At 38.6% G+C, this 22,891-nt stretch overlaps 1 protein-coding gene across 2 annotated transcripts in view; it reads left to right on the top strand.

Moving 5' to 3' along the window:
* The window catches only part of HOOK3 (hook microtubule tethering protein 3), a 56,538-nt gene that overhangs the window by 17,059 nt on the left and 16,588 nt on the right, over positions 1 to 22,891 (top strand). For both annotated transcript variants that reach the window (XM_081894131.1, XM_081894132.1), the window contains 14 exons: positions 85 to 157; positions 3,926 to 3,976; positions 5,145 to 5,277; positions 5,737 to 5,804; positions 9,888 to 9,950; positions 11,015 to 11,098; positions 12,025 to 12,188; positions 13,743 to 13,883; positions 14,488 to 14,689; positions 16,111 to 16,221; positions 18,833 to 18,920; positions 19,672 to 19,741; positions 19,994 to 20,134; positions 21,432 to 21,519. In XM_081894131.1, the coding sequence (XP_081750257.1) occupies positions 85 to 157; positions 3,926 to 3,976; positions 5,145 to 5,277; positions 5,737 to 5,804; positions 9,888 to 9,950; positions 11,015 to 11,098; positions 12,025 to 12,188; positions 13,743 to 13,883; positions 14,488 to 14,689; positions 16,111 to 16,221; positions 18,833 to 18,920; positions 19,672 to 19,741; positions 19,994 to 20,134; positions 21,432 to 21,519 (1,477 nt within the window). The remainder of the gene's footprint in view (positions 1 to 84; positions 158 to 3,925; positions 3,977 to 5,144; positions 5,278 to 5,736; positions 5,805 to 9,887; positions 9,951 to 11,014; positions 11,099 to 12,024; positions 12,189 to 13,742; positions 13,884 to 14,487; positions 14,690 to 16,110; positions 16,222 to 18,832; positions 18,921 to 19,671; positions 19,742 to 19,993; positions 20,135 to 21,431; positions 21,520 to 22,891) is intronic.

Genomic DNA, 22,891 nt, shown 5'->3' with positions numbered 1-22,891 from the left:
AAGTAATAGCCTAATATTTTATTTAAAAACTATAGATGGTGGTAAGAGACATTGCTAACTATTATTCTGCTTTTGTTTTTTCAGTGATCCAACGTACTTTGATGAAAACTGGTTAAACAGAATCAAAACTGAAGTAGGGGACAACTGGAGACTAAAGGTATTTTCACAGTTTAACTCTGATTTTAACTTTCAGTACACAAAGTATTGCAGTTATACGTGTGTGTGCATTATATGAATTTTATGTTGCCTTTTCCGGAGTTTCAGAGTAGGTTATGGAATAATACTGAATCAGGGCTGATTTTACCTAACCGGTCCCGTCAGCAAAAGCCTTGCTGAAGAACTTATGCTTGCACAATGGGACTCTCTGCACCCAACTGACACAAGATCAACCCAAAATAAATATATAGGGTGGTATTCAGTGACGTTTTATGCAGTGTAAACCCCTTGAAATTAATGAAAAGGACTGGGCTAGGTCCATTAATTTCAGTAGGCCCACTTTGAGTAAAAATAAGTTCAATATCATCCATAATACCGAAATCTTCTTATGTATAGGTGTGGGTTTTTTATCCCAATGTACCACACCCTACTCTATGCTGATTCAAAAGTGAAGTATCAATGGAACAAAAATTCTGAATTCTTTGGGGAGATCATGAGTTGAGAGGAAAGTATCACGGTAAAGGGGATTTTGTTGGACCACATGGAAACTAAGAGACCCTCAGCTAATATCCCTATATGCCATATGCCTCTGAACTTTCAATGTTTGCATGAAATCAGAGACTTTCATGCCTAATAGCTTTATTGACTTTGCTCATCAACCATGCTGGCATCGTATTGGCCCTGGGGTACCTTTCCTTATGGTGTACATTCTAGTGAAGTTTTTGAAATTGTGGTTTTGAATAACCCCCAAGGATTCTGGAGAGATTTGACCCTCTTGACTTTTCTTTTCAGATTCCTTTTTACCAATCCTTCATTTTCAGGAAGTTTCCTTTTTTGAAATAAAATGTGATTGTGTGAACTTTCTTGGCAGTTGTCCACTTACATTTATGTTAAATTTGATAGCACTGTGGTCACAGCTCCCAGTCAGTTCAACAGCCAAAACGCTCTTCTCTTACTGCCCCAAAATGTACAGCTGGCCCCAAATTGCCAGCCTGGAGGCAGGAACATGCATGGAGGAAGTGGAGGTTGTGGTTTCATGACTTGCTTGGTGGGGATGGCCTGTCCCACTGCTCTCCACTCCTTCTTCCACGTGCCATATTCATCATACCAGTTGCTGACGAGGAGTCTACACTACAGGCCAAAAGACTGAATTAATCCTCTTTATGTTTGCAGTTCATGTTTGCAGAAGGCAAAGGCTTAAAATTCTTTCCATTGGAGTCTTTTTCAGTCTAACCTGCTGATCTGGAGGTAAAATGGGAGCTTTTGCCTTGAATCCCAAATTCCTCTTGGCTAGTAAAAATCAGAGGGGAGGAACTGCTACACCTTACTCTCATTATTCCACATTTGTTGATTTTCAAGTCTCAAGAGCTTTTGCTGAAATCTTTGCTTCTTGATGGTACTGTTGTCAGGGGGAAATGAAATATTACGAATTACCTTTTTAAATTTGATTGAGTATAATCTGGCCTTGTGGTGATTCATGGATGAGAAAAACAGAATCATTGACAGTTCTTGTTTACTTGCACAAATGGCTTTGTCCTTGTAAGACTTATGAATGTAAAAAGTTGAGAGACAATTGCATTGATGGTGGAAATACTCTTTTCTACCCATCTGTTCCCAAATGAAAATGTTCTAGTACACATAGATGCTTGCATTCCTTATGTATACAGAAGATTAAAAACTTGCCCCTCTTACATATCTGAGGAGGTAGAAGATGGGAAATTTGACAGGAAAGTTCAAGAGAATTGTATGGAATTTTCAACACATGAATAAATTTTCTAAACAGTTAAGGTGCTGCTGCTGCATTTTGATCCCTGAAAGACATTTGAAAACAAGAGCCGTTGAGACCCATAGCCAAAATATCTGTAATGATTTCAGGGTTGAGGCAACTTGAACTCTTCTCCATGCATTAGCAGCCTCTCCATACGTGGGCAATGTTCTCATGAAGATATATCAAAGATTTGCATTCGGCCAGGGATCTTACAGCTTTGCATACTTCTTAACAGTAGGATACACAGTAGAATCATGGAAGCAGTATTGTCAGTGGGTCACCTTAGGTTGTCTAAATCTGTCTCGGAATTCACACTGCAGGCTTAGGCAGCAGCATTGAAACCCAAGCTGCATTATTTCTTATGTACACAGTTGCTTGCAAGGAACGATTTGATGGCTTTCCCTTTGGGGGAAATGGCAGAAAACAAAAATTAAGATGTTTCAGTACAGTCAAAATGTTCTGCCTGCGACTATTTGAAATGATACTTCAGTATTTTAAAAATAAGTTATGGTTGATGGTAATATGGAGCAACCAATAGCATGCCAACAGAAGAGTAGAGGATAAACTGCCCCAATGACTGCTTTGTGCGCCATCAGGGACATTATATACTTTGCTCTTCTTGGGTGGAATTCTGTTATGATCTTCTGGCACTCAAGACTGCATCCTATGTTGGTACCATTTACTCCCCAACCCCTTGTGTTCCATTTAGAAATAACTTGTCTAGATAATTAAGGGTTGTTGGTTTTTTTTTAAAAAAAGAAGCATGTCGCCTGGGATAGCTCCCTCGGTAGAGCATGAGACTCTTAATCTCAGAGTCGTGGGTTTGAGCCCCACATTGGGCAAAAGATTCCTGCATTGCAGGAGGTTGGACTAGATGACAATCATGGTCCCTTCCAACTCTACAATTCTGTGATTCTATGATCTATCATCTGACAAAGTAAGCATTGTGCATGATCCAGATATACATTTCTGATAATCAGTTTATATAATTTTCTCAGTAAATGATTTCTTCCCATTGAACTGCGCTCCTTAAATTCTGTCTAATTCAAAAAGTTTGGTAATGAAGCTTAACTTTTCCTGTTTACTCTATAATTTATCGGCCCAATAAAGTTTTTCACTTCAAGTATTACGCTGATTTGCACAATCATTTCAAGCATTTTATTATCTTACTGGCACATGGTATTGAATCCATTCTCGTGGGTCCTGATTCTTGCCTAGGGTATAATTTTTGGCATTGCCCATTTAAAGAATTTGAGAACGAGAACAAGCCTAAGTATTGATTTTTATTGGCTGGGGAGGGCGGGATGTAAATAAAATTTATTACTATTATTAAATTATTTGGGAGCTTGTGGTCTTGATAACCTGAAAACAAGATGTCAAAATGCCACCCAGCTTTTTAAATTTAATGGCATTTTGACATCTTGCTATCAACTTAAAAGGACCGCAAGGTCCAAAGAGTTTCAGAAGTGGGGTAGAAAAATGAACATACTTGCTTCAAGCCTGTCTAATGGCTCTGTTGTGTGTAAGAACTTGTTTCTGTCCTCCCAACCCCCAACTCCTGTTGCGTTGATGCTGCTTTTGAAGCTCTGCCAATTTGGACAAGCAGATACTGCCAAGAAAGGGCTCAGAAACCCTGCTGTGTGCACAGTGTTCCCAGTGTGGCCCAAAAAGAAATCATTATATTTGAGAAGCACCATGGGGGTATAAGGCTGAGCCCCCAAACTCATTGGTGTAGGTAGTTGCTATATCTGTTTGCTTTCCTGTCCCTTTGAAAATGAGCAGAGAAAATCTATAAATGAGAAATAAAATTAATTGCAAAATCTTGATTTGATGATTGGCTGCTTTAGGCTGAAAACAATCTTAACGATTGGCTGTTTTAGGCAAAAATGGCTTTTGGCTAGAAAGATTAATTCTTGTAGACAGCAACGTAAGATTGTGCTTTGGTGTGGCCTTCTCTCATAGTTTCTCAGTATGCAATTTTCCCCCTTCCTTTTTTAAAAGGTGAGCAATCTGAAGAAAATTTTAAAAGGAATTTTGGATTACAATCATGAGGTAAGGTTTTTTGTTTGCTTATATAAACTGATTTTTGCACTTCATTCTCCTTTCAACTTGTTGTGCTTCATTTTCATTATTCTGTTTGTGTAACAGGTAAATAAGGATTACTAAAGATAAAAGTATAGCTCTTTAATTCAGAAAACTGATCCTTTATAAATATTTTAGATGGCCCTTTGACAATCTTTCCCCAAATTTGTAATTTATAGAAAAGGAATTGCAGACACTCACCTCCCCCCCCCCCGTATGCTGTCCATTGTTTATGTACCTCCTATTAAGCTGATGAATGCTTCCTCACATAGCTTCTTTTTCTTAGAGCAATTAAAATAGATACTTTTGGAAAGTCTCTCGATAAAACAACAAAGGCTAAGCTTTATTATCTCAGCAATAGCTATGCCTTCCCATCAGTAGCAAAATTCAAATTTATTTTGGAAAGATAGGGAACACTAAGTGTTCAGCATTAATTGATTTTGTAGACAGCTTTGTAGTATTAATAAAAAAGGTCCTTAATGCAATTCTAAATATATCCATTGGCGAGCCTCTCACTTCAGAAATTTTTTTTGTTTCTCTTTGTGAAAATAGAAAGCAGAATCTACAACAAATACATTTAAGAACATTTAAGTATGCCACTATTTTGGACAAATAATAATAATTACCCATGTAAGTTGCTTTGAGTTGCCATGGCAAAAAAGCACCAGTAAATGTAAACAACAGCAACAAATATTTATGGAGCTAAGTGTTTGAACGTTGGCTCAAGATACTTGTTAAAAGTCCGCTGTAGCTTAGAAGAAGCTTATGTGCTGTTTACATAAGAGAAGACTGTTCTCACCGAAAGAGTGGACTAGTTGGTTCAATGTGCATGTGCGTCTAGACCAAATGAGCCGCCCACGTCATGGGTCATATACCACAGCATGACTAAAATTAAAATTTCCCCAGCATCTTGGCAGAATGGGTTGCTGGATGAAATTAGCAGGGAAGGGAAGGGTTTTCTTGTTCCTGCCTTCTGTTTTTCTCCACTATAGGTAAACCCCTTCTGTACTGTTGGTTAGTACCTTTTTGGCCCAGACCTGCATCTGAAGATCTAGTGTCCTTGAGAGGTTTGCCAAGTTCAAGAGATGTGCCCTCTCCCTATACTATTCACCATGTCTGCATCTTTGTATTTTCACAGATTTTGGGGCAACAGATCAATGATTTTATCCTTCCTGATGTCAACTTGATTGGGGAGCATTCGGAAGTTGCTGAGCTTGGAAGAATGCTTCAACTTATTTTGGGCTGTGCTGTAAACTGTGAACAAAAACAAGGTCCGTTAAACTTTGATGGAAAGGGTGCATCATTCAAACTGGACACACAAAAAACTTTTCTTGTTTTGTTTAACAATATTTATACATTACCTAATAAAAACAAAAACCCTCTTAAGTGGTTTACATAAGGTAACATAAAATATCTGTTAGAATATATCAATAAAATTAACAAACCTCAAAAACATGTAGACATAATAAAATTATCAAAATATAGATAAAATCAACAGGTTTTTTTTTAAAAAAAATGCATAATAAAACTTCGTGTTTGAGTAGGCTTGCCTAAGCAGCAAGGTTTTCAGCATTGAAAACCATTCTCCTGCCTCATTTATGTTTATAAACAAAAAACATCTTTACAATATGATAGATGGAAGCTTTGAATACTGCAGGAAGCATAGAGCTATTTATCCTTCTGATTGTTGTAAGTATAGATGATTACGTGCTCAAATTTCTCTCTTACAGAGTATATCCAGACCATCATGATGATGGAGGAGTCTGTTCAACATGTTGTCATGACAGCTATTCAGGAGGTAAGGAATTGGATGGTGGTAAATGGAAGGCTGAGACAGCAGTTTGTTACAACTGCTTCTTTCAGTTTAGCAGAAAGAAGTAATTTAACAGAAAAGGGCATGGTATGTAAAAATGAGAAATATTGTCACCCTCTGATAGGCAAAATAAAATTTCTAATGTATATTGAATATTTAATAAACTGTTCCACTTTTCTTTAAATCTAGAAGATATAACCTTCTGGATACCAATACTAGGTTCCCTTCTTGTCTTTCCTTCCCTGTGGTTCCCACAACAATTTAGAACTACTAGTTTAGTTTGCAGTAGAAGATTTGGCGATTGAACTTCATTTCCAGTTAAGGGTAACTAGGCTCACTGAGTCTGTAATTCAGTGCACACATACCTGGAAGTAAATCCCACTGAATTCTATGGGACTTTCTTCTGAGTAAATATGCATAGGATTATGCTGTAGCAATCATTAAATGTTATTTGAACATTGTTCTTAAAACTGGATTACTAGGTTTCAGGTTAATTGTAATTGGATTTGATAGCACTATTTGCAGTATACTAGCATAAATGTGAATTATGAGTAATTAGTAGTATTGGAATAAGTAGGAAAACCAATGATCCACTTGAACCAAAGTTAAGCACTTTTAAGTCCCCTTAATTTAAGAGAGCAAGTTTAAACATTTGTTTAAATCATTACCACTGAAATTAATAGGGATGAAAAGTGTTTTGATGTTGGTTGGATTGTGTCCCAGATTTCAGTTTAGCAGCTTAAGAAATTCTAGAAACGGATATGCTCTAATTGAAGGGAAGTCATTTCAGCTTTCTGTTTTAATGTTGCAAGTGGTGCAACTGAGAATGATGTAAATGTTGATTTGGATACTTCATAGGGCGGTGTGTTAAGCAATGTTTTCTTTGAACCCTGCTGCTTCTGAAAGATCATTCGATTTATGAATTTAAGTGGAGTTATTTTTTCAACCACTGCTGCGTATTGGTAGCTCTGTATATGGCATGAAACAGGATTCATAACTGGTTGGTCAACACTGAGCAGGTTTTTCTGGGAGGGGCAGGTAATTTTATTGAATGTCTTACCAGCCTTAAAGCAAACTAGTCCATATGAAATAGCTACATTCCTACTAAAACATCATCCGACATGCTTAGAGAAAATGAACAGCTTAGTTAGCTGCCCTGCGACTCCTGGAGACAAAAGAAGGACTCTAGGAGTGTTTCCACACTTGCAGAAAAGGACTCTACTCTAGTGCACTGCTTTTCTGCAATTAGCTGGAAGTAGAATTTCAGCAAAGGTTTGACATAAAAATTTATATTCCACTGTATATTCCAGCAGTGCCCTTCCCTATCCTTCTGAAATGTCTGCTTGCAGGCTCCATTCAACAAAGGTCCTTTCAAATGCCAGTTGAAAAGTTTCCTGTTTGCAAGTTTCAGCCTTTGTTTTTCACTTCCTCTTGATCGCATCTGGGAATTAGTTATGAGTAGACTTTGATTTGCACCTTGAATAGTCTCTCCGAATTGCCCCAGGGTCAGTTTCTCCTGCCGGGGTTTGTGTGGCTTTATTTATTGATTCCCTAACATTTTTCTTCGTACTGTTTTGCCCCTAAAAATATAATAAATTGTGAGAGGAAACAGTAAAACAAGAATATAAATCAAAACAGTAATTAAAACCTTCTACCTTTTCACAAGGGAAAAAAACCATCATTGGAGTAATTTCAAGAGGGTTTTCATCATTAATCTCCAAGCCCAGAGCATGGAATAGTATAAAAGAGGAAAATTGCAAAGAAGAACGGTGGGATTCATTGTAGCACTAAGTCTCTTGCAAAGGATGGCAATTGTAAAGAAAACAGCATGGAAGCAGTCTAGGTACTATGAAGCTAAGTCACCTTGGCCCTGAAGAGAGCATTCACTAATTATACAGTAACTAGTTTTACTGGCTCTGGCTTTTGTCCAGCATGAGTGCAATGTTGATAACAAGCACATGCATAACAGGTGAGGGAAAGTCAGTGCACTGCACTTTCAGTGTTGGACCCTTTATAGCAGGAGTGGGGAATCTGTGGTTCTCTAGATGTTGGACTGTGTTGCCCATAATCCCTATTGGCCATGCTGTCTAGGGCTGATGGCTTTTGTCCAACAATGTCTGGAGGGTCACAGGTTCCCCATCTCTTCTTTATAAGCACTTGAGGTTCTTCTGCAGTCAACAGGGAAGGTACTAGAACCATTCTGGTGTAGAACAGTATGCTTACTTTTCAACATTGTGTTTTTAAATTGTGCTTTAAGGTGCTCATTCCTCTAGACCCCAGAATTTAAAATGTTTGGAACTTTCTGGGATCTAGGAAATCTAGGGAAAGCCTTAAGGTGAAGAAAGAAGGCAGACACAATTCCAAAAACTAATGAATTATTATTATTATTATTATTATTATTATTATTAAAACACACACTTGAAAGTACATTGAGCAGGAAAAGCAGAGACCATTGCTGTAATGGAAAGCTTTATACCATACCTGAAACTCATCAGGCATCACATTTTCTAGATTGTTTCAATAAATGACAAGCAACAAATGTCAAACAAATAACAATGGATCATACGTGAGTCCCTCAGACAAAATTTGTAAGTGTCTAGACTAGAAATCTAGGTGTAATTCAGCCACTTATTTGAATATTGCACAAAATGCCAAGTAATATCCTTGATGGTACTGTATAATATTTATATTAAAAATAAACTACTGAATATACTCCTCCTCAAAGAAGTGAACTTTCATGCCATTTGTAAGGCATTGGGTAGGATCCTTAGTCTGTTGATGGGGTTATAAGTCTTTTCCTTCACCCTCTATGGTAACAGAGTATCCTGAACCTTGGGGAGGTGCTTTTGTTCGAACATCTAGATAGGGGCTGAAGGCCATGGCACACCTCAAAAGGTGGTGTTCTTGATAAGTTGCCCCTATTTGATGTTTGTCATAGGGGCTATCCTTTACTCAGGAGCGACCCCCGTTGAGCAGCCAGCAGGTGGGCTGGCTGGTTTAGGAAGTACCCAATGCCTGACATCTCACATCTATAGTCAATTAAGTTGTGTCCTGTTTTTATTCCAAGATGGTGTATTGTGGTTCTTCCCCTTCATGGCACACAATTAATATTAATATTAAAACTACAATACTGCTCAGAGAAGTGAATTTCCTGCCATTGGCACACTTCATTCACGTGGTGACCTCAGCTTAGTTTAAAATACGCATGATCTCCAACAATGTCTTACATACATCTCCATCTGTTACAGGCCTGTCCTGATCATAAACACTAAGGTTCTGTTTGCTTCTGCAGTTTTTCATACAACCCAGTCCTAATGTTCATTATATCCCATGAATTGGCACTGTATGAGCTGTGGCCCAGGTGCTCATTTTGCAAGATCAAAGGGGGGAAAGACATCCAAGCATCCTAGCCTTCCATTTCCCCTTTATCCTTTACCATTGGAGCTGGTCATTTTTGTGTGTGGGCGCTTTTACACATACCCATTCACATACTGAGTTGTCCAACTGCATCTGCTAGCAGAAGCTGACAACCTGGCTCTTCCACAATCTTGGATATGGTCTGATTTATGATCACGCCTCAAGGTAATCTCTGCTTTTGATCACGACACAGCATAAAACTAAGAACGTGAATAAGGGCATACAGTTGCAGGCCCAGTTAGGAAATGTCGGCATTGATAATTGATAAAATAAAAGAAAACTCCTTGCCCATTCCGTTCTAGGAGTGAGAAGTGTTCTGTCTGGTAGATGTACAGTACAAAGACAACTTTGGAATAGCAAGGGACTATAAAGTAACAAGGAATGTGACAGCCTTAGACACATAGACACAGCCTAACAAAAAGGTCTCTTCCCCACACCCAAACCCGCTCTCCAAGCAATGATGCAAAAGCGTATTCTTGTGAAATCAACTAGTAAAAGTAAGCTATTTTCCTGATTGCTTGCTTCTGGCTTTCTTTTTTGGGTATATATCTACAAACCCCCAAAGTTTCTGAACATTTTAGACTGCCCTGTTTATTAAACGAATAAAAATAAATCTTTTGCTTTTTCTAATCCAGTGTAATCTAATTGCAGTTGATGAGTAAAGAATCTCCAGTCTCTGCTGGAAATGATGCTTACGTTGATCTTGACCGCCAGGTACCTAATGCCAGATGTTTTCTTTCTTTCTTTTTATTAGTGGAACTCAGTATGCAATTTTCTTGGCATATTGTAAATGAGTACAGCTTGGGGGTTTTTTGTTTTGCTTTTTTGAGTTTGTATCTTTAAAAAAAAAATCAAAGTTAGCAGCATACAACAAATCTGAATCTAATTGTATATAAGCATTATGTGTAGAAACCTGGATGTGAGCCATTTTATTTATAGAATATGGGTGAACGCTGCAACAATTTTAGAAGGAATTGGTAGCTCAGTTAGTAGAGCACATCCTTGGCATGCGGAATGTCCCAGATTCAATCTGGGATGATTCTACTTTAAAGAGGATCAAGTATCAGGTAAAAAGAAAGGCCTCTGCCTGATACAGTTTTGGACTAGATAGACAAGTTGTGTGACCTGATGTAAAGTGGCTTGGTATGTTCCTAAATAACCCAGCACACTGTCTCTCCTAGTAAGGATAGGGGTCTATGCAGGTTTTACCTTTAATGTCTATTCCTTGTGTTTTGTTTCCCAGTCTTTTGTGTTGTGTGAAAAAGAGTTAAAGCAAACAATATTCATTTCATGCAACTATAAAGAAAAGTGGTTTTTTAAAAGCTTTATTAACTTTGCATGGTAATGTTTTTCTGTAGTTTTCTTAATGTACAGATCGTAGGGCTCAGTGTGAATATGTAAAATACTTCTATTTCTTGTTTACATATAATTAGTGGTCTAACCATGATATTAGTTGCCCTTTTAAGATGCTGTAACTATGCAAGTTGTTACAGTGGTGCATTGTAATTCCAAAAAATCATTTGTGTATACGTCTGGTGCTTTCAGACATTTCTCTGCAACATCTCATAGCCCAAAAGAAGCAAGGCTTTGTCAGCTTTTTTGCCTTTCTGTGGGAGATTTTGCAGAGAAATGATTAAAAAATAAAACTTAAGCTGTGCCTTGCATGCCTAGTTTCTTTTACTTGTACATGAATGGCTTCTTTGGATCACAGCCTTAGAAAATTATTGCATCGTAATCTTTTTAGCAAATGGAAATATATTGTGTTTTTAAAAATACAGTTGAAGAAAACAACAGAAGAACTAAATGAAGCCTTAGCAACCAAAGAAGAAATTTCCCAGAGATGCCATGAACTTGATATGCAGGTAAGCAGACTATTGCACAGTAAATGTAAAATAAGATTTTTGGCATTATAAATCTCAACCAGTAGGAAATAAAATATTTTTGTATAACATATTACAGATATAATTGTATATTTAAAGTGCATTTCACGATTGTGTGTCTTGATTTGAGCATGGTCAATTATGATTTGGCATGGAGTGACTGGGGCAACCCTGTCAGATGGGTGGCATATAAATAATAAAATTATTATTGTTGGCTTTACAGGAAGCAGACTCAAGCTTGTGTGCTCACATCCCACTTCCCTTGTGCTCTCCCTGACTTCTCCTTTCATAGCAAACCAGTCTGCTCAGTTTAGGTATTGCATCAAATCATTCTTTGTTGCAAAAGAAGAAGTTGGGGAGGAGGGAATATGTGATCTGAACCATGTCTGTGGTGTTCCCATTTGTCCACCCATTACTAGTAGCTTACAGTCCATACCAGTGAATATATTTTAGCCAACTAAGTTTCGCTCAGAGTAGACGCACTTAAAATAATGGACCTATGCTAGTTATGTTCATTCTTTTCAGTGCATCTACTCAGAGTATGACTAACATTGGATACAACCATATATATTGTTGGTTCACTTGTATTTGAAGTTGCATTTACTTTCCTTATTGATAAAAGAATTTATCTATGCTGTTCCTGCCTTTGTAAGGCACTATTATTATTTTTCTTCCTTCATACTCAGTTGGTTGTCCCATAGTTGAACTGTTTCAACCACTGTTTGAGTTGCTAAGTGGGCATAGAGTTATCTTTGGTTTATCTATGAGAATTACACACATGTATCCCAAAACGATTTCCACCTGATTTTATTGTTAAATATGTAGTTTGGTCCTGCACCTCCACTTACTAGTGGCACCATCATTTGCTTTTAGCTGTACATTTGTCTGTCGTTGTGTTTTGGTAATAGGTTGCTACACTGCAAGAAGAGAAGAGTAGTTTGCTAGCAGAGAACCAGGTCTTGATGGAACGCCTAAATCAGTCTGATTCCATAGAAGATCCCAACAGCCCAGCGGGCCGTAGACATCTGCAGCTACAGACACAGTTAGAGCAACTCCAAGAGGAAACTTTCAGGTAAGAATTGCATGGTGGTGCAAAGTCCCAGCAGCCACCATGTATTGGAAGATAATGAATTCAGTCCAACTATATTAACTTGTTCAGTTATATTTTAATAACTTCACATCAGGTCATGAGTGGGGAATGTTTTTGGCCTGGCAAGCCAGATCACTATCTGTCCTCACCTCCCTTTCACAAGCTTTGACAGGTGGGTGGGACGCTCCACTTTTGAACCATCTGATATCCCACCACCTAAAGTCCTCTACCCAAGGGACTTATGAAATAGGGAACACAATGGTTTTTCTTCTTTCTTTTGTTTTAGATCACAGATCATGAAAACTTACACAGTGGTACATAATGTTGACAACGAAAGCAATTGAAATGTTCACTGAAACCTTACTATGAATGTTGCATTGAGAACTAGCACAATTTCACTTTCTAAACTGAAGAAATTAAAGTTGATCAGAAATTCACTTGTATTCCCTCCCATTTGTTAGATTAGGGTAGGCAACCTTCAGACTACAGGCCTAATTAGGTCCAGCGCAGTCCTGATTTCTCCTGCAACCTTCTCCAAACCATACCCACCTGTCTCAGACCTGGCATTATTATGTAATTTGTTGAAAGGTAAAGGGCAGGTGGAGGAGGCACAGCTTCCAGTGCATAGTGGGGAGCCGTAAAATACACTTCTGATTGCACCTTGTACCTTGGCAGGGGAGGCTTGCTGAGAGAGCAAGAGAGCTGGGATAGACCACTACTGATCTCCCTGTGGGAAATTCTGTAGCCAGTTGATTGCAGCAGAAAAGCTTATTGGGCTTGGCTGCACTACTGAATTCCCCATGGGACCGATTCTTGAAGGGCCTTGCAAAGACATGAGCAGGACACTTTGAAAGCCCCTTGCTCCTTGCAAAGAGTCCTGCTCAGCTCTTTGAAGCCCCAGTAATCAGTGGCATTTCAAAGCACCATGCAGGGCTCTTTGCAAGGAGTGCCCCACCCACCTCTCATCTGTTCTCTGGCAGGGTGAAGGGGGAGGTAAGGATCTGGCCTGCTGACCAGCTACAGTTCCCTACTCCTGTGCTAGATGGAAGTTTATCAGCTGGATGTGGGCCACAGAGCAAGGCCCCATTATCTCTTTCCTCATTTTAAAGAAAGAAAACTATTTTAAATGCCTGCATGTGAGAGAAAGAAATTCCACACTTTCATGTTATGCTGCTCTGTTTCAATTTTGTGTGCAGCTTGGCCGAATATGCTATGTAACTTTGAAGTTTTTACTACAAGATGGCAGTTCCTGATGCAAATAGATCAATTTATATGGCAAAATATATTTTGGGTTTCGGGGTCACTGGAGGATAGAGCTTGAATGAGGCAACTCTGGCACACTATTTTTGGATTTTCAGCCACCGTAATCTAAGCTTTTTTAAAAGAAACAAACAACTCAGTTGTGTCCTATCTATGTTTCTTTGTTTTCAGGTTGCAAAAGAGGAAAATTTGAATCCTGCCTAGGAGCTGCTAAGCATTTTGTGTGTGTTGCCTTGTTTATTTGTTTATTGAAATGAAATCTGTTGTGGTTTACAGATTAGAAGCAGCAAAGGATGATTATCGAATTCGTTGTGAAGAGTTGGAAAAGGAAATTGTAGACTTGCGGCAACAAAATGAAGAATTAACAAACCTGGCTGAAGAAGCTCAGTCTCTGAAGGACGAAATGGATGTATTAAGGTAAGCCAGTTCTCTGCCCATAAGAATGTGTATTTCTTCATGGGGCTGATTCTCAAAAACAAAGTTCAGTGATACATGCTATACACAGTTTTCTAATGGATGTACGGTACGTTGCCGGTTCTGAATAAGCTACACTGGCTTCCTGTCCGTTACTGAGACAATTGAGTGTGCTGGTTTTAAACTTTAAAGCCCTAAATGGCTTAGGAACAGCCTATCTAACAGCTTGCCTCTGTCTGTATGACTCCCTCAACATTTAAGATCTGCCTCAATGTCCTCCCAGCATCTGAACTAAGGCTGCTGGTGTGATAACTGAGACAGGGCATATTCAGATGTGTCTTTTGCTTCTAGAATTCCCAGAGAGATTGCCTGGTGCAATCATTGCCTTCCTTTTCTGCCAGGTGAAAATATCTCTGTTTGCCCCTTTCTTTTTGATTGCTTGATTTTATATCATGCTGGAATTCTGTTGTTATTTTGTAGTATGCTTATTTTTTTAATAATGCTTTCTAAGAGCTTCGGCCGAGCAGCAGCTAATAAACGCTTAAATGAAAACACATGCAGTAAAGGTTTTCCACCTATGGAATCTGTGCAACATCCCTCCCTCCAGGCATTCATCTGACAAAGTGGACAAGTTAGAAGGCCAGGTGGAATCATACAAAAAGAAGTTGGAAGATCTTGGAGATCTACGGCGGCAAGTGAAGCTCTTGGAAGAGAAGAACACAATGTACATGCAAAACACTGTCAGCTTAGAAGAAGAGTTGAGGAAAGCCAATGCAGCCCGCAGTCAGCTGGAAACATACAAGAGACAGGTGAGCACAGGAGGGAGTGAAATTGGAGCTACTACATTTCCTATTACTTGTAAATCGCTTTATGCCAGTCACCTTACAATTTCTTCTGTTCCTCAGCCAAGCTAGTGACCAAAACATCCCTCATGCAGTTTTTCACAGAAATGCTTTGAAACACTATTCCAAATTTCATAAAATCCATATGACATTTTGGATTGAGAGTTGGACTTGGACTAGGGATGATTAGGTTTATATTCCCACAGCTACAAAACTCACTTGGCGACTGCTATTTTTAAAGGATCAAGTCTTAGAAGTGAACTTAGAAATAGTGGTGAATTTGTTAACAAGTAAAAACTAGAAGAAAAGCAATCCCTGTCATTAACAGATGTGTTTGATAGAATCTGGTCAATTATAATTATGATTAAAATGGCACATTTTAGATGAGTGTGTAATGAACAGCCAATAGTTTTTCAAACGACGGTCATTATTTATAATGTTTTGAAATTATAAACATAAATATAAAATATAATGCCTTTTGTTGTAATTATATTCTTTTGTACAAACGTTTTCAGTTGAATCAATATTTTAATTGTTTTAAAAGTAAAATGGGGAAGGGAGTTAAAATGGGTTATTTATAGGGCACTTGGGGCCCATGGTCCAAAAAAAGGCTTCCAATTTGCCACATTTTGGTTTAGTTTTATCCTTCGTTGCAAAATCATCCACCTGATATTTCTCCATGTATCTGAGGAAACAACAGCTTTGTCTTTCTTAAGAGTCCCTGATAGGGCAGAACAAATATTGCATTTATTTTATATATCTGGTATAATAACCAGAAAAGCAAGTCATACTCTGAGACAGTGTGTTGAAGAGAGTGTATTGAGATTCAGCTGCATTAATGTAGCTGTGTTATGGAGGAAGTTGTGAGATATCAGTAGCAGTCTGCTTACATCTTTGGGTAATTCATTCTGCAGGAGACAGCAGCTGGACACCAGTTTCATTTCCATGAATACTTGCTTCTCCATATCTACTGATATTACCACCAGTAAAACAACAGATTGAGTACTAATTGTATTTATCTCAGTTTAGCAATTTCAGTATTTGAAAATGGAAGGCAGCTATGATTGCCATTGAGTGAAAATCGACCATTGATACAGCTCCCTTATCAGCTGGTTCGTTTCAATTAATCATACTAAAGTTTACCAGTTTAGGGTGTGATATAAAGCTAATCTGCACTTAACTGAAATCAGAAGCAAAAATTTCTGAACTTGTCGTTACTGCACCCGAGGAAGATTGCAGCGGGGAGTGCACAAGTCCAAGACTCACCTGGGCTCATTCTTGTAACAATAAACATTTTTTTATTGTTGCAAATGAACGTGCCATTGGCTCTTACGATGATTCATACATTTTTGTGTTATTGGTGATGTGATCCCTTCTTGCTCTTACAGGTAGTTGAACTCCAGAATAGATTGTCTGAAGAATCCAAGAAAGCAGACAAATTAGAATTTGAGTACAAGATGCTGAAAGAAAAAGTAGACAGTCTGCAAAAAGAAAAAGATGTATGTATCTAAATGTTGCTTTTTCATCCTTGATAGAAGCAACTTTATTAACTCTTATCTCTTAAAAGAGTTGGTTTTTGATGTTGTCCCCTTATAAATCCTAGGTTAAATGTCTTTTTCTGTGCTGTAATGTAGTAGATTTCCAGAGTGCTTCTAAAAGCCTCTTCCAGCTCTTCTATTGGTTTCCCGCCTTCTTTATCTTTGTCTACCTTCTTTGACCTCCTCTCCCACTCTAAGTCTCCATGACAGTTCCTAGTAACTTCTTTTAACTACTGCAACTGATCATGTTGTCTCACTTTCTGCGTGGTTTTCTACAAGGCTCCATCACTGTTTCACATTGTCAGTTCATATGTAATGCCAAACCATGGTTTACCCTGTCTATGGGTTGAGCTTGCATGCTGTTCCCTCCCTCACTCCACAGTTTATTTGTGTGTTTAGAGGGCCTGTGGAAGCCATGGTTTGCCATAAACTAAATAACTTAGCAGTTCAGACAGGGACGAAAGAGCATTGTGAGCACAGGGCTCTTTCTTGTTGGCATAAAACCATAGCTTGGAGTTACATGTCAACCAACCCATGGTGTCTGTTGGTGCTTGCATTTTCATCTGTGGTTTTAGGTTTATGCAAATAATTCCCAGATCTACTTTCTCGTACCTGACTTTTTGTCTTCCATGTGATTGTTTGACGTATGATGTTTCCTTCTGGATGTGGGTATCTCCCATCTCAGATTTAATGTGGTGAAAATTGAAATGTTCACTGTCTACCTTAATCTTTCCCTATCCTATGCTTTTCCATCACTGTTTGTGATGCATTTATCTTTCTTGTTTACCAGAACTATAGTTAGTTAGCTCATCTCTGCATTCTTTTTGACACACTTTCAGGCAATGCCCCAGAGCTGGCATTTTCTCCTGCCACTTTCACTATCCTTTAAAAACTTCAGAATACCTTTCACAAAATATCCTATCACTAAGGTCATTGTACTCTTCTATTTAAATCTGCTTCTATACTTCGATTCTCTGTTGACAAAGTGCATAAAATAAACTTGAAAAAGCTTTCAGTGTGCAGGGAGAAAATGGATTTGGCTGTAACACCAGAGCCAGCTCAGCTGTCATCAACACTACTTTTTCCCTTCTTCAGATGATATACATGAGTAGTTGCACAACTTTAGGTAGAAAAGCCCTTATTTCATTAACTAGAGCAGGCTCTGTGGAGAAAGGGAGGTTTGCCTGTACATCAACATCTTGCTCTTAGTCTACTCGTTAAAAACCTGGGTCACTTTCCATCTTTTTTCTCTTCGGCTTGGCACAAGTATACCCTTTCCTGCTGCACATATTTTCTCCAACATCTGTGTTCGTTGCTTTTCCTCCCTGCTATTGTCTGTCTCGCCCTCGCCTTGGAGGCACCTCTCTGTCTCTCCAGCCTAATGCTGTCTCTCCTTCCTCCCACAATTGCAACTGCTGTGTCAAAGCCTTATCTTGGTTCTTGCTTCATCGTTGTCTGCTTCCTAGGTAGAAATTAAATCTCTTTTCAACGCATTTCAGCATGATTCCTTTTTCGTTGTTTATTGTTGAGGGCCCTGCTGCCACCATAGTGTAGGTCTGACTGGGCCATTTCTGAACCTACATACCATTCATACATTGAAAACATAAAACGTATATTAATTTCAGGTTCTAAAGGGCCAAGCATTCTAGAGCAGTGGCTGTCTAGCTTTTTACATTCAAATACATTACTAAGTACATGTTAGAACGCTGAGATGTGGCTGAAAATGGCAGCCTCTTGCCAAGTCTCTTCCCCAGCCCTTCAACCCTCCGTCCACTAACAATTAGTTCAACTTGTCTGGCACTGACGCTGTTATGTTGTGCATTTTGCTGCATCACTCCATTTCATAGGTTGACAGCGGGCAAGGAAATGCACATTGTAATGATGTTGGAACACTGACAAAAAATGAACTAGTTGCTATAGAACTCTTGGTTTTGGCAACAACCCCTCGTTCAATGTAAAAGAGGGTTTGACTGGAGGTGGTGGACTGTTGGGACAGTGTGTGCAAACATTCAATTAATATATAGCAGGTCTTTGTTTTCTTTCTGTTTAGTAGATGGATATTGCCAGCTCTAAACTGCTATTGCTCTGGGCGTCACAAGGAGTTAATGCCTTTCTGCTTTAAAGCAATGCTGCTGATGTCCCCCAAAAAGTGGCATGGGGAATATATCAGATACTTCTTCACTGCATTACCTTGCCTGTTTTCCTTCCACATAACTTTCTGGAATTGCTAATACAATTTTCCAGTTAGTGCAAGGGACTATTTGACAGTTGGCACTGGCATTTTTCCTCTGCTGTTCAAAGCCCTGCATGATGTTGATGGGTTTGAGATTCCACAAGTCTGTGGAGTCTGGATATATTTACCTACTTCATAATAGGCCCTTTCAGAAGACAAACTAGCAGATATTTCATTTCATTTCTTTTAGTTTTGCTTTGAAGTTCTTCACATGGAAGACTTTTTTTGGATACATAGATGATTAAAATCCTGACATGCAATGGTAGCCATTTTAGCAGTGCTTCATGAGTTGACTTGTAGAATTGTCACATATTTATCTATGTTTTTCTTTTTATGTAGCGGTTAAGAACGGAGAGAGATTCCCTGAAAGAAACCATTGAAGAGATTCGATGTGTACAAGCACAAGAGGGGCAGCTTACTACTTCAGGTAAAGAAAATCAAGATTTCACCTAAAACATCATGTAGAGAGTGTGAAATACAAGATTTTGTTGTGGCATTTCAGGGAATAGGTTGGTGCCGTTATTCATGAGTATATGTTAATAATCTGTGTGCCCCAAGTTAGTATCCTTTGCTGGGTCTCTTTTCCATTAATATTCCTTTATTGCTCTTCCCACATTTTGGTTTATATTGCATGGAAAAAATAAATTGGTTGACGTGGCCAGAGAAGAGGGTCATTTTCTTTATGGTCCTAGGGGGTAAGAGTAGGTTCCTTCCATATGGAAGATAAAACATGCAGGGAGGGAGGGAGGGAGAGACTTCAGATGTTATAAATAAACTGCTTTTTTCAGAGCACTTGAATTCTAGAGAATTGGAAGATCAGGCTGTTGTTTCTCACAGTATCATAAAAATCTCACAGTGGTTTGCTTCATGGGTCATAGAAGGTGTAACAATCTGTTGCAATATAGTTCATTTGCCTGTTCACCTGGAGCAATCCTGCAAGGGTGCATGCAGATTCAGCAATTTGAGCTCAAAATGCCTTAATTCAGAATTCTTGTCAAACACCTGGGTTTCATTAATCAAAATTAAGTTATAGATAATATCAGTTCCATTTTAAGTCTTTCTATTGTAGCATGAAAGTTGGAGTATGCATAGAAATACATTTGAAATAATTTATTTCTGTCACATCCTAGATTAGCCCTACATGATCTAAGCATTTTCTTTTTCACTCTTTAAAATAGGATTGTTGCCCCTGGGAGGTCAGGAATCTTCTGACAGTTTAGCTGCTGAAATTAGTACCCCTGAAATCAAGTAAGTCTGAATTATATGGTCCTCTTTATGTCAGGATGTATAGGTATGCATTTAGCATTGTATTTCATTAATGTTTTCATTAGTAGTAAGAGAAGCTGTTGTTGTCTCCACTCCATTTATAATGTTCCCTCCCCCCAATGTTTGGTAAGGCAGTTCTTAAAATACTATTCTTTCTGTGTTAATGTTACTGATATATTCTTCTGAGTCCCATTGCTGAATTTCTAATCCTGGCTCTCATCTTGTTTATTCAAGGGAAAAACTCATTCGCCTTCAACATGAAAACAAGATACTAAAGTTGAACCAAGAAGGATCTGATAATGAAAAAATTGCCTTGTTACAGAGCCTTCTGGATGATGCTAATCTCCGAAAGAATGAATTGGAGACTGAGAACAGGTAAGAAAGGGCTGTTTTCCCTTCAGAATGGGGCCATGTTCCTCTTTTCTTCAGTTCTACTTGCCCTGTGACAAAGGCTATGGGCTCTAATAGCTTTATCTTTCACTGATCATATGACATGACAAAAGTTCTGTTTCTGCAGTGTATTCCACAGTATTTTAAGGGGAGATGCATGTACTCATGGTAAACATGATAATATTTGAAAGGAAGAAGAATGTACTTTTTGAAGAAGACCATTGTGTCTGCAGATATTTGATAAACACACTTACAAGCCACAGCTGACCCCGGGATATATTAATTGCATTTTTGAAAATCTTTGTGTGCCCCCTTCATATGCTGCTGTGTTCATCATGGGAGACACTTATCACATACACCTACATTTGTACTGTGTAATGCATTCCTAAATCAGTACAAAATGCAAAAAGACCCATGTTTGAAGTGTAGGTCTTAGGGAAGTCTTATGACATATGCTGTATGTTTTTAAAGGTAGCTCTAAAATGCCTCAGGCTTGAAGACCCAGTTTTTCCTTTATTTTCTCCATTCCACAAAAGATCATACTCTCTGGTGAAATTATGCATCCAAACTGGGGCTCTAGGAAGTCTTCTAGCCACAAGCTTTATCCCTGGTGGTTCAAAGGCATGCCCTGCTGAGCTCTGCTTTCTTGCAGTTTGAGACAATGGGATTCTGGAAAAGTTTTAATGTCAGAGGGATTTTTTTATACTGTGTTAATGTTTTCTTATTGATTTTCCTTTGGAAGCAGCTTGCAAGGTGCTGTATTCAGCAAGAGATGGCAATCAATATTGTTCTTTTAGCTGCCCTTTAATTCATCACACTATAAAGTTTGTTTAGAAAGGCCTATTATTGTCAGTTCCCCATTTGGTTGGAATGACAAGAGGGTCTTTTCTGTTGCCATGTCCTGACTTTGGAATTCCCTGCTGACAGAGGTTTGTTTTGCTGCCTCCTTTTTGGCCTGCCACCTTAGCGTTAAGGCCTTTGGCCTTGTTATAATTACTTGTCTATTAGATTTTTATTGCTGCTATGTTTATCTTCTTCAATTGCTGCCTTGCTATTTTTCAAATGTTTCATGATTTCTATTAGCCACCTTGAAATGCACAAGGTGAGGCTATCAGTGTGTTTAAAAATAATACTTTGTGCCACTTGTTCGAATGCTGTATGAATTGCACACTGAATTGTAAACAAAATTGGGTGACTATGGTTTTTTGTTTTAAGGAGAATAAATAAGACTTAATAGTTGTGACTGAGAAGAAAGTGATGTTTTTCTTATTATTATTTCTAGGCTTGTAAATCAGAGACTGCTTGAAGTACAATCTCAGGTTGAAGAACTGCAGAAATCCTTACAGGAGCAAGGTTTAAAAACAGAAGATGTAAGTGGAAAAAGACAAAATCTTCTTGCAATCAGTTTATAATAATGCTGACTTTTCCAGCGTCTGGTATTCTAACTCAATCGACTTTAAAAATTTTAAAGCTTCATTTGCTTTCACATGTAAAAATAAAATAATGTTATTCCCTAGTCCTAACTATTTTTAAATGGGATCAGAGTTCCCAGTTTCAGATAAGAAGCTTCCTGCTGGCAAGCCTAGCAAATATGGAGCAACTGAGTTGATCATCTGTTTGGTGTGTTCACTTTACAGGACCACCATGTAAACACTAAATCATAGGTGGCTAACTTGTGGACCTCCGGGCATTGTAGAACTACAGTTTGCATCATCTGTGGCACAATGAGTCAGTGTGTCTGGCTGTTGACAAGAAGTTTGTTGGTTCGAGCCCACCCAGGGATATTCCTTCATTGCAGGGGGTTGGACTAGATGACCCTGGGGGTCCCTTCCCACTCTGAGTCTTTGGAGTTGTGATTCAGCAGTAGCTGGAGGCCCACAGATTAGCAGCCCATGCTCTTAAAAGCATTCAGCAAAGTGTGTCAGTTTTTTACTTTTCCTTGGATGTATATACCGTACAACCCCATCCACTTTTGAATGGGGGGAAAAATAGATTTGCATTTTGTATCATTGTTAGGTGGGCTGCCATTCACCTCATCTAATTACTTCTGGTTGCTTTCGCATGTAGTCCTTACTTTACAGTGACCTCAACCATCTTTTGAAAGTTAAGGTCGAGTGTATATTCGCGTATGTGTTTTATTTAAAAGATGTCTCGTTGCAGCATTTGTGTTTTAATTAGAGCACTTATTCATATACTTGAAACGGGTTTGTGCTAGCTTTCCACAGCTCTCTAGAGGATGAGACAGGAGGAAGAGACCTTAGAGAGCAGAGAGAGAAGAAAATGTGCATGCTCTGAGAATGCCTTGCTTTAAATGTGTTCTCTTCAGAAAGATACTATGTAGTTTATTCTTTTGGCTGCTGTTTGCTTCGTACTAATCTGTTGCCTCTGTCTCTCGGCACGGGTTTCTGCTGAAGGCTATTGTGAGTATGGCTTCCTATTTACTTCAATCTGCTCTTAATCAGTCAATGCCTATTTGTGGCTCTATGTTTTTTCTTTTTAAGAGAAACTTAAATGGATAAAGTTTTCGTTCTTATTCATGTTATGTTTCACACTTTCTACGTGTTGTGCACCTGTGGCTTAGCAGAGCCTTAGGGGCGTGCATCTCCCAAATATTTTTATGTGTGTTGTCGTCGTGGCAATGCTTCAGCTGTGTTTGTTGCATGCTTCCTTCGACACAGGTGAAGAAGTTTGCAAGAACTGCTAACAACCACAATTTCAGTTATTACAGAATTTAATTTGTAG

This window comes from Podarcis melisellensis (assembly GCF_964234715.1).
Source record: "Podarcis melisellensis genome assembly, chromosome: 17".
Lineage (NCBI taxonomy): Eukaryota > Metazoa > Chordata > Lepidosauria > Squamata > Lacertidae > Podarcis > Podarcis melisellensis.
The sequence above is the reverse complement of the archived record's forward strand: the minus strand, read 5'-3'. Positions and strand labels throughout refer to the sequence as shown.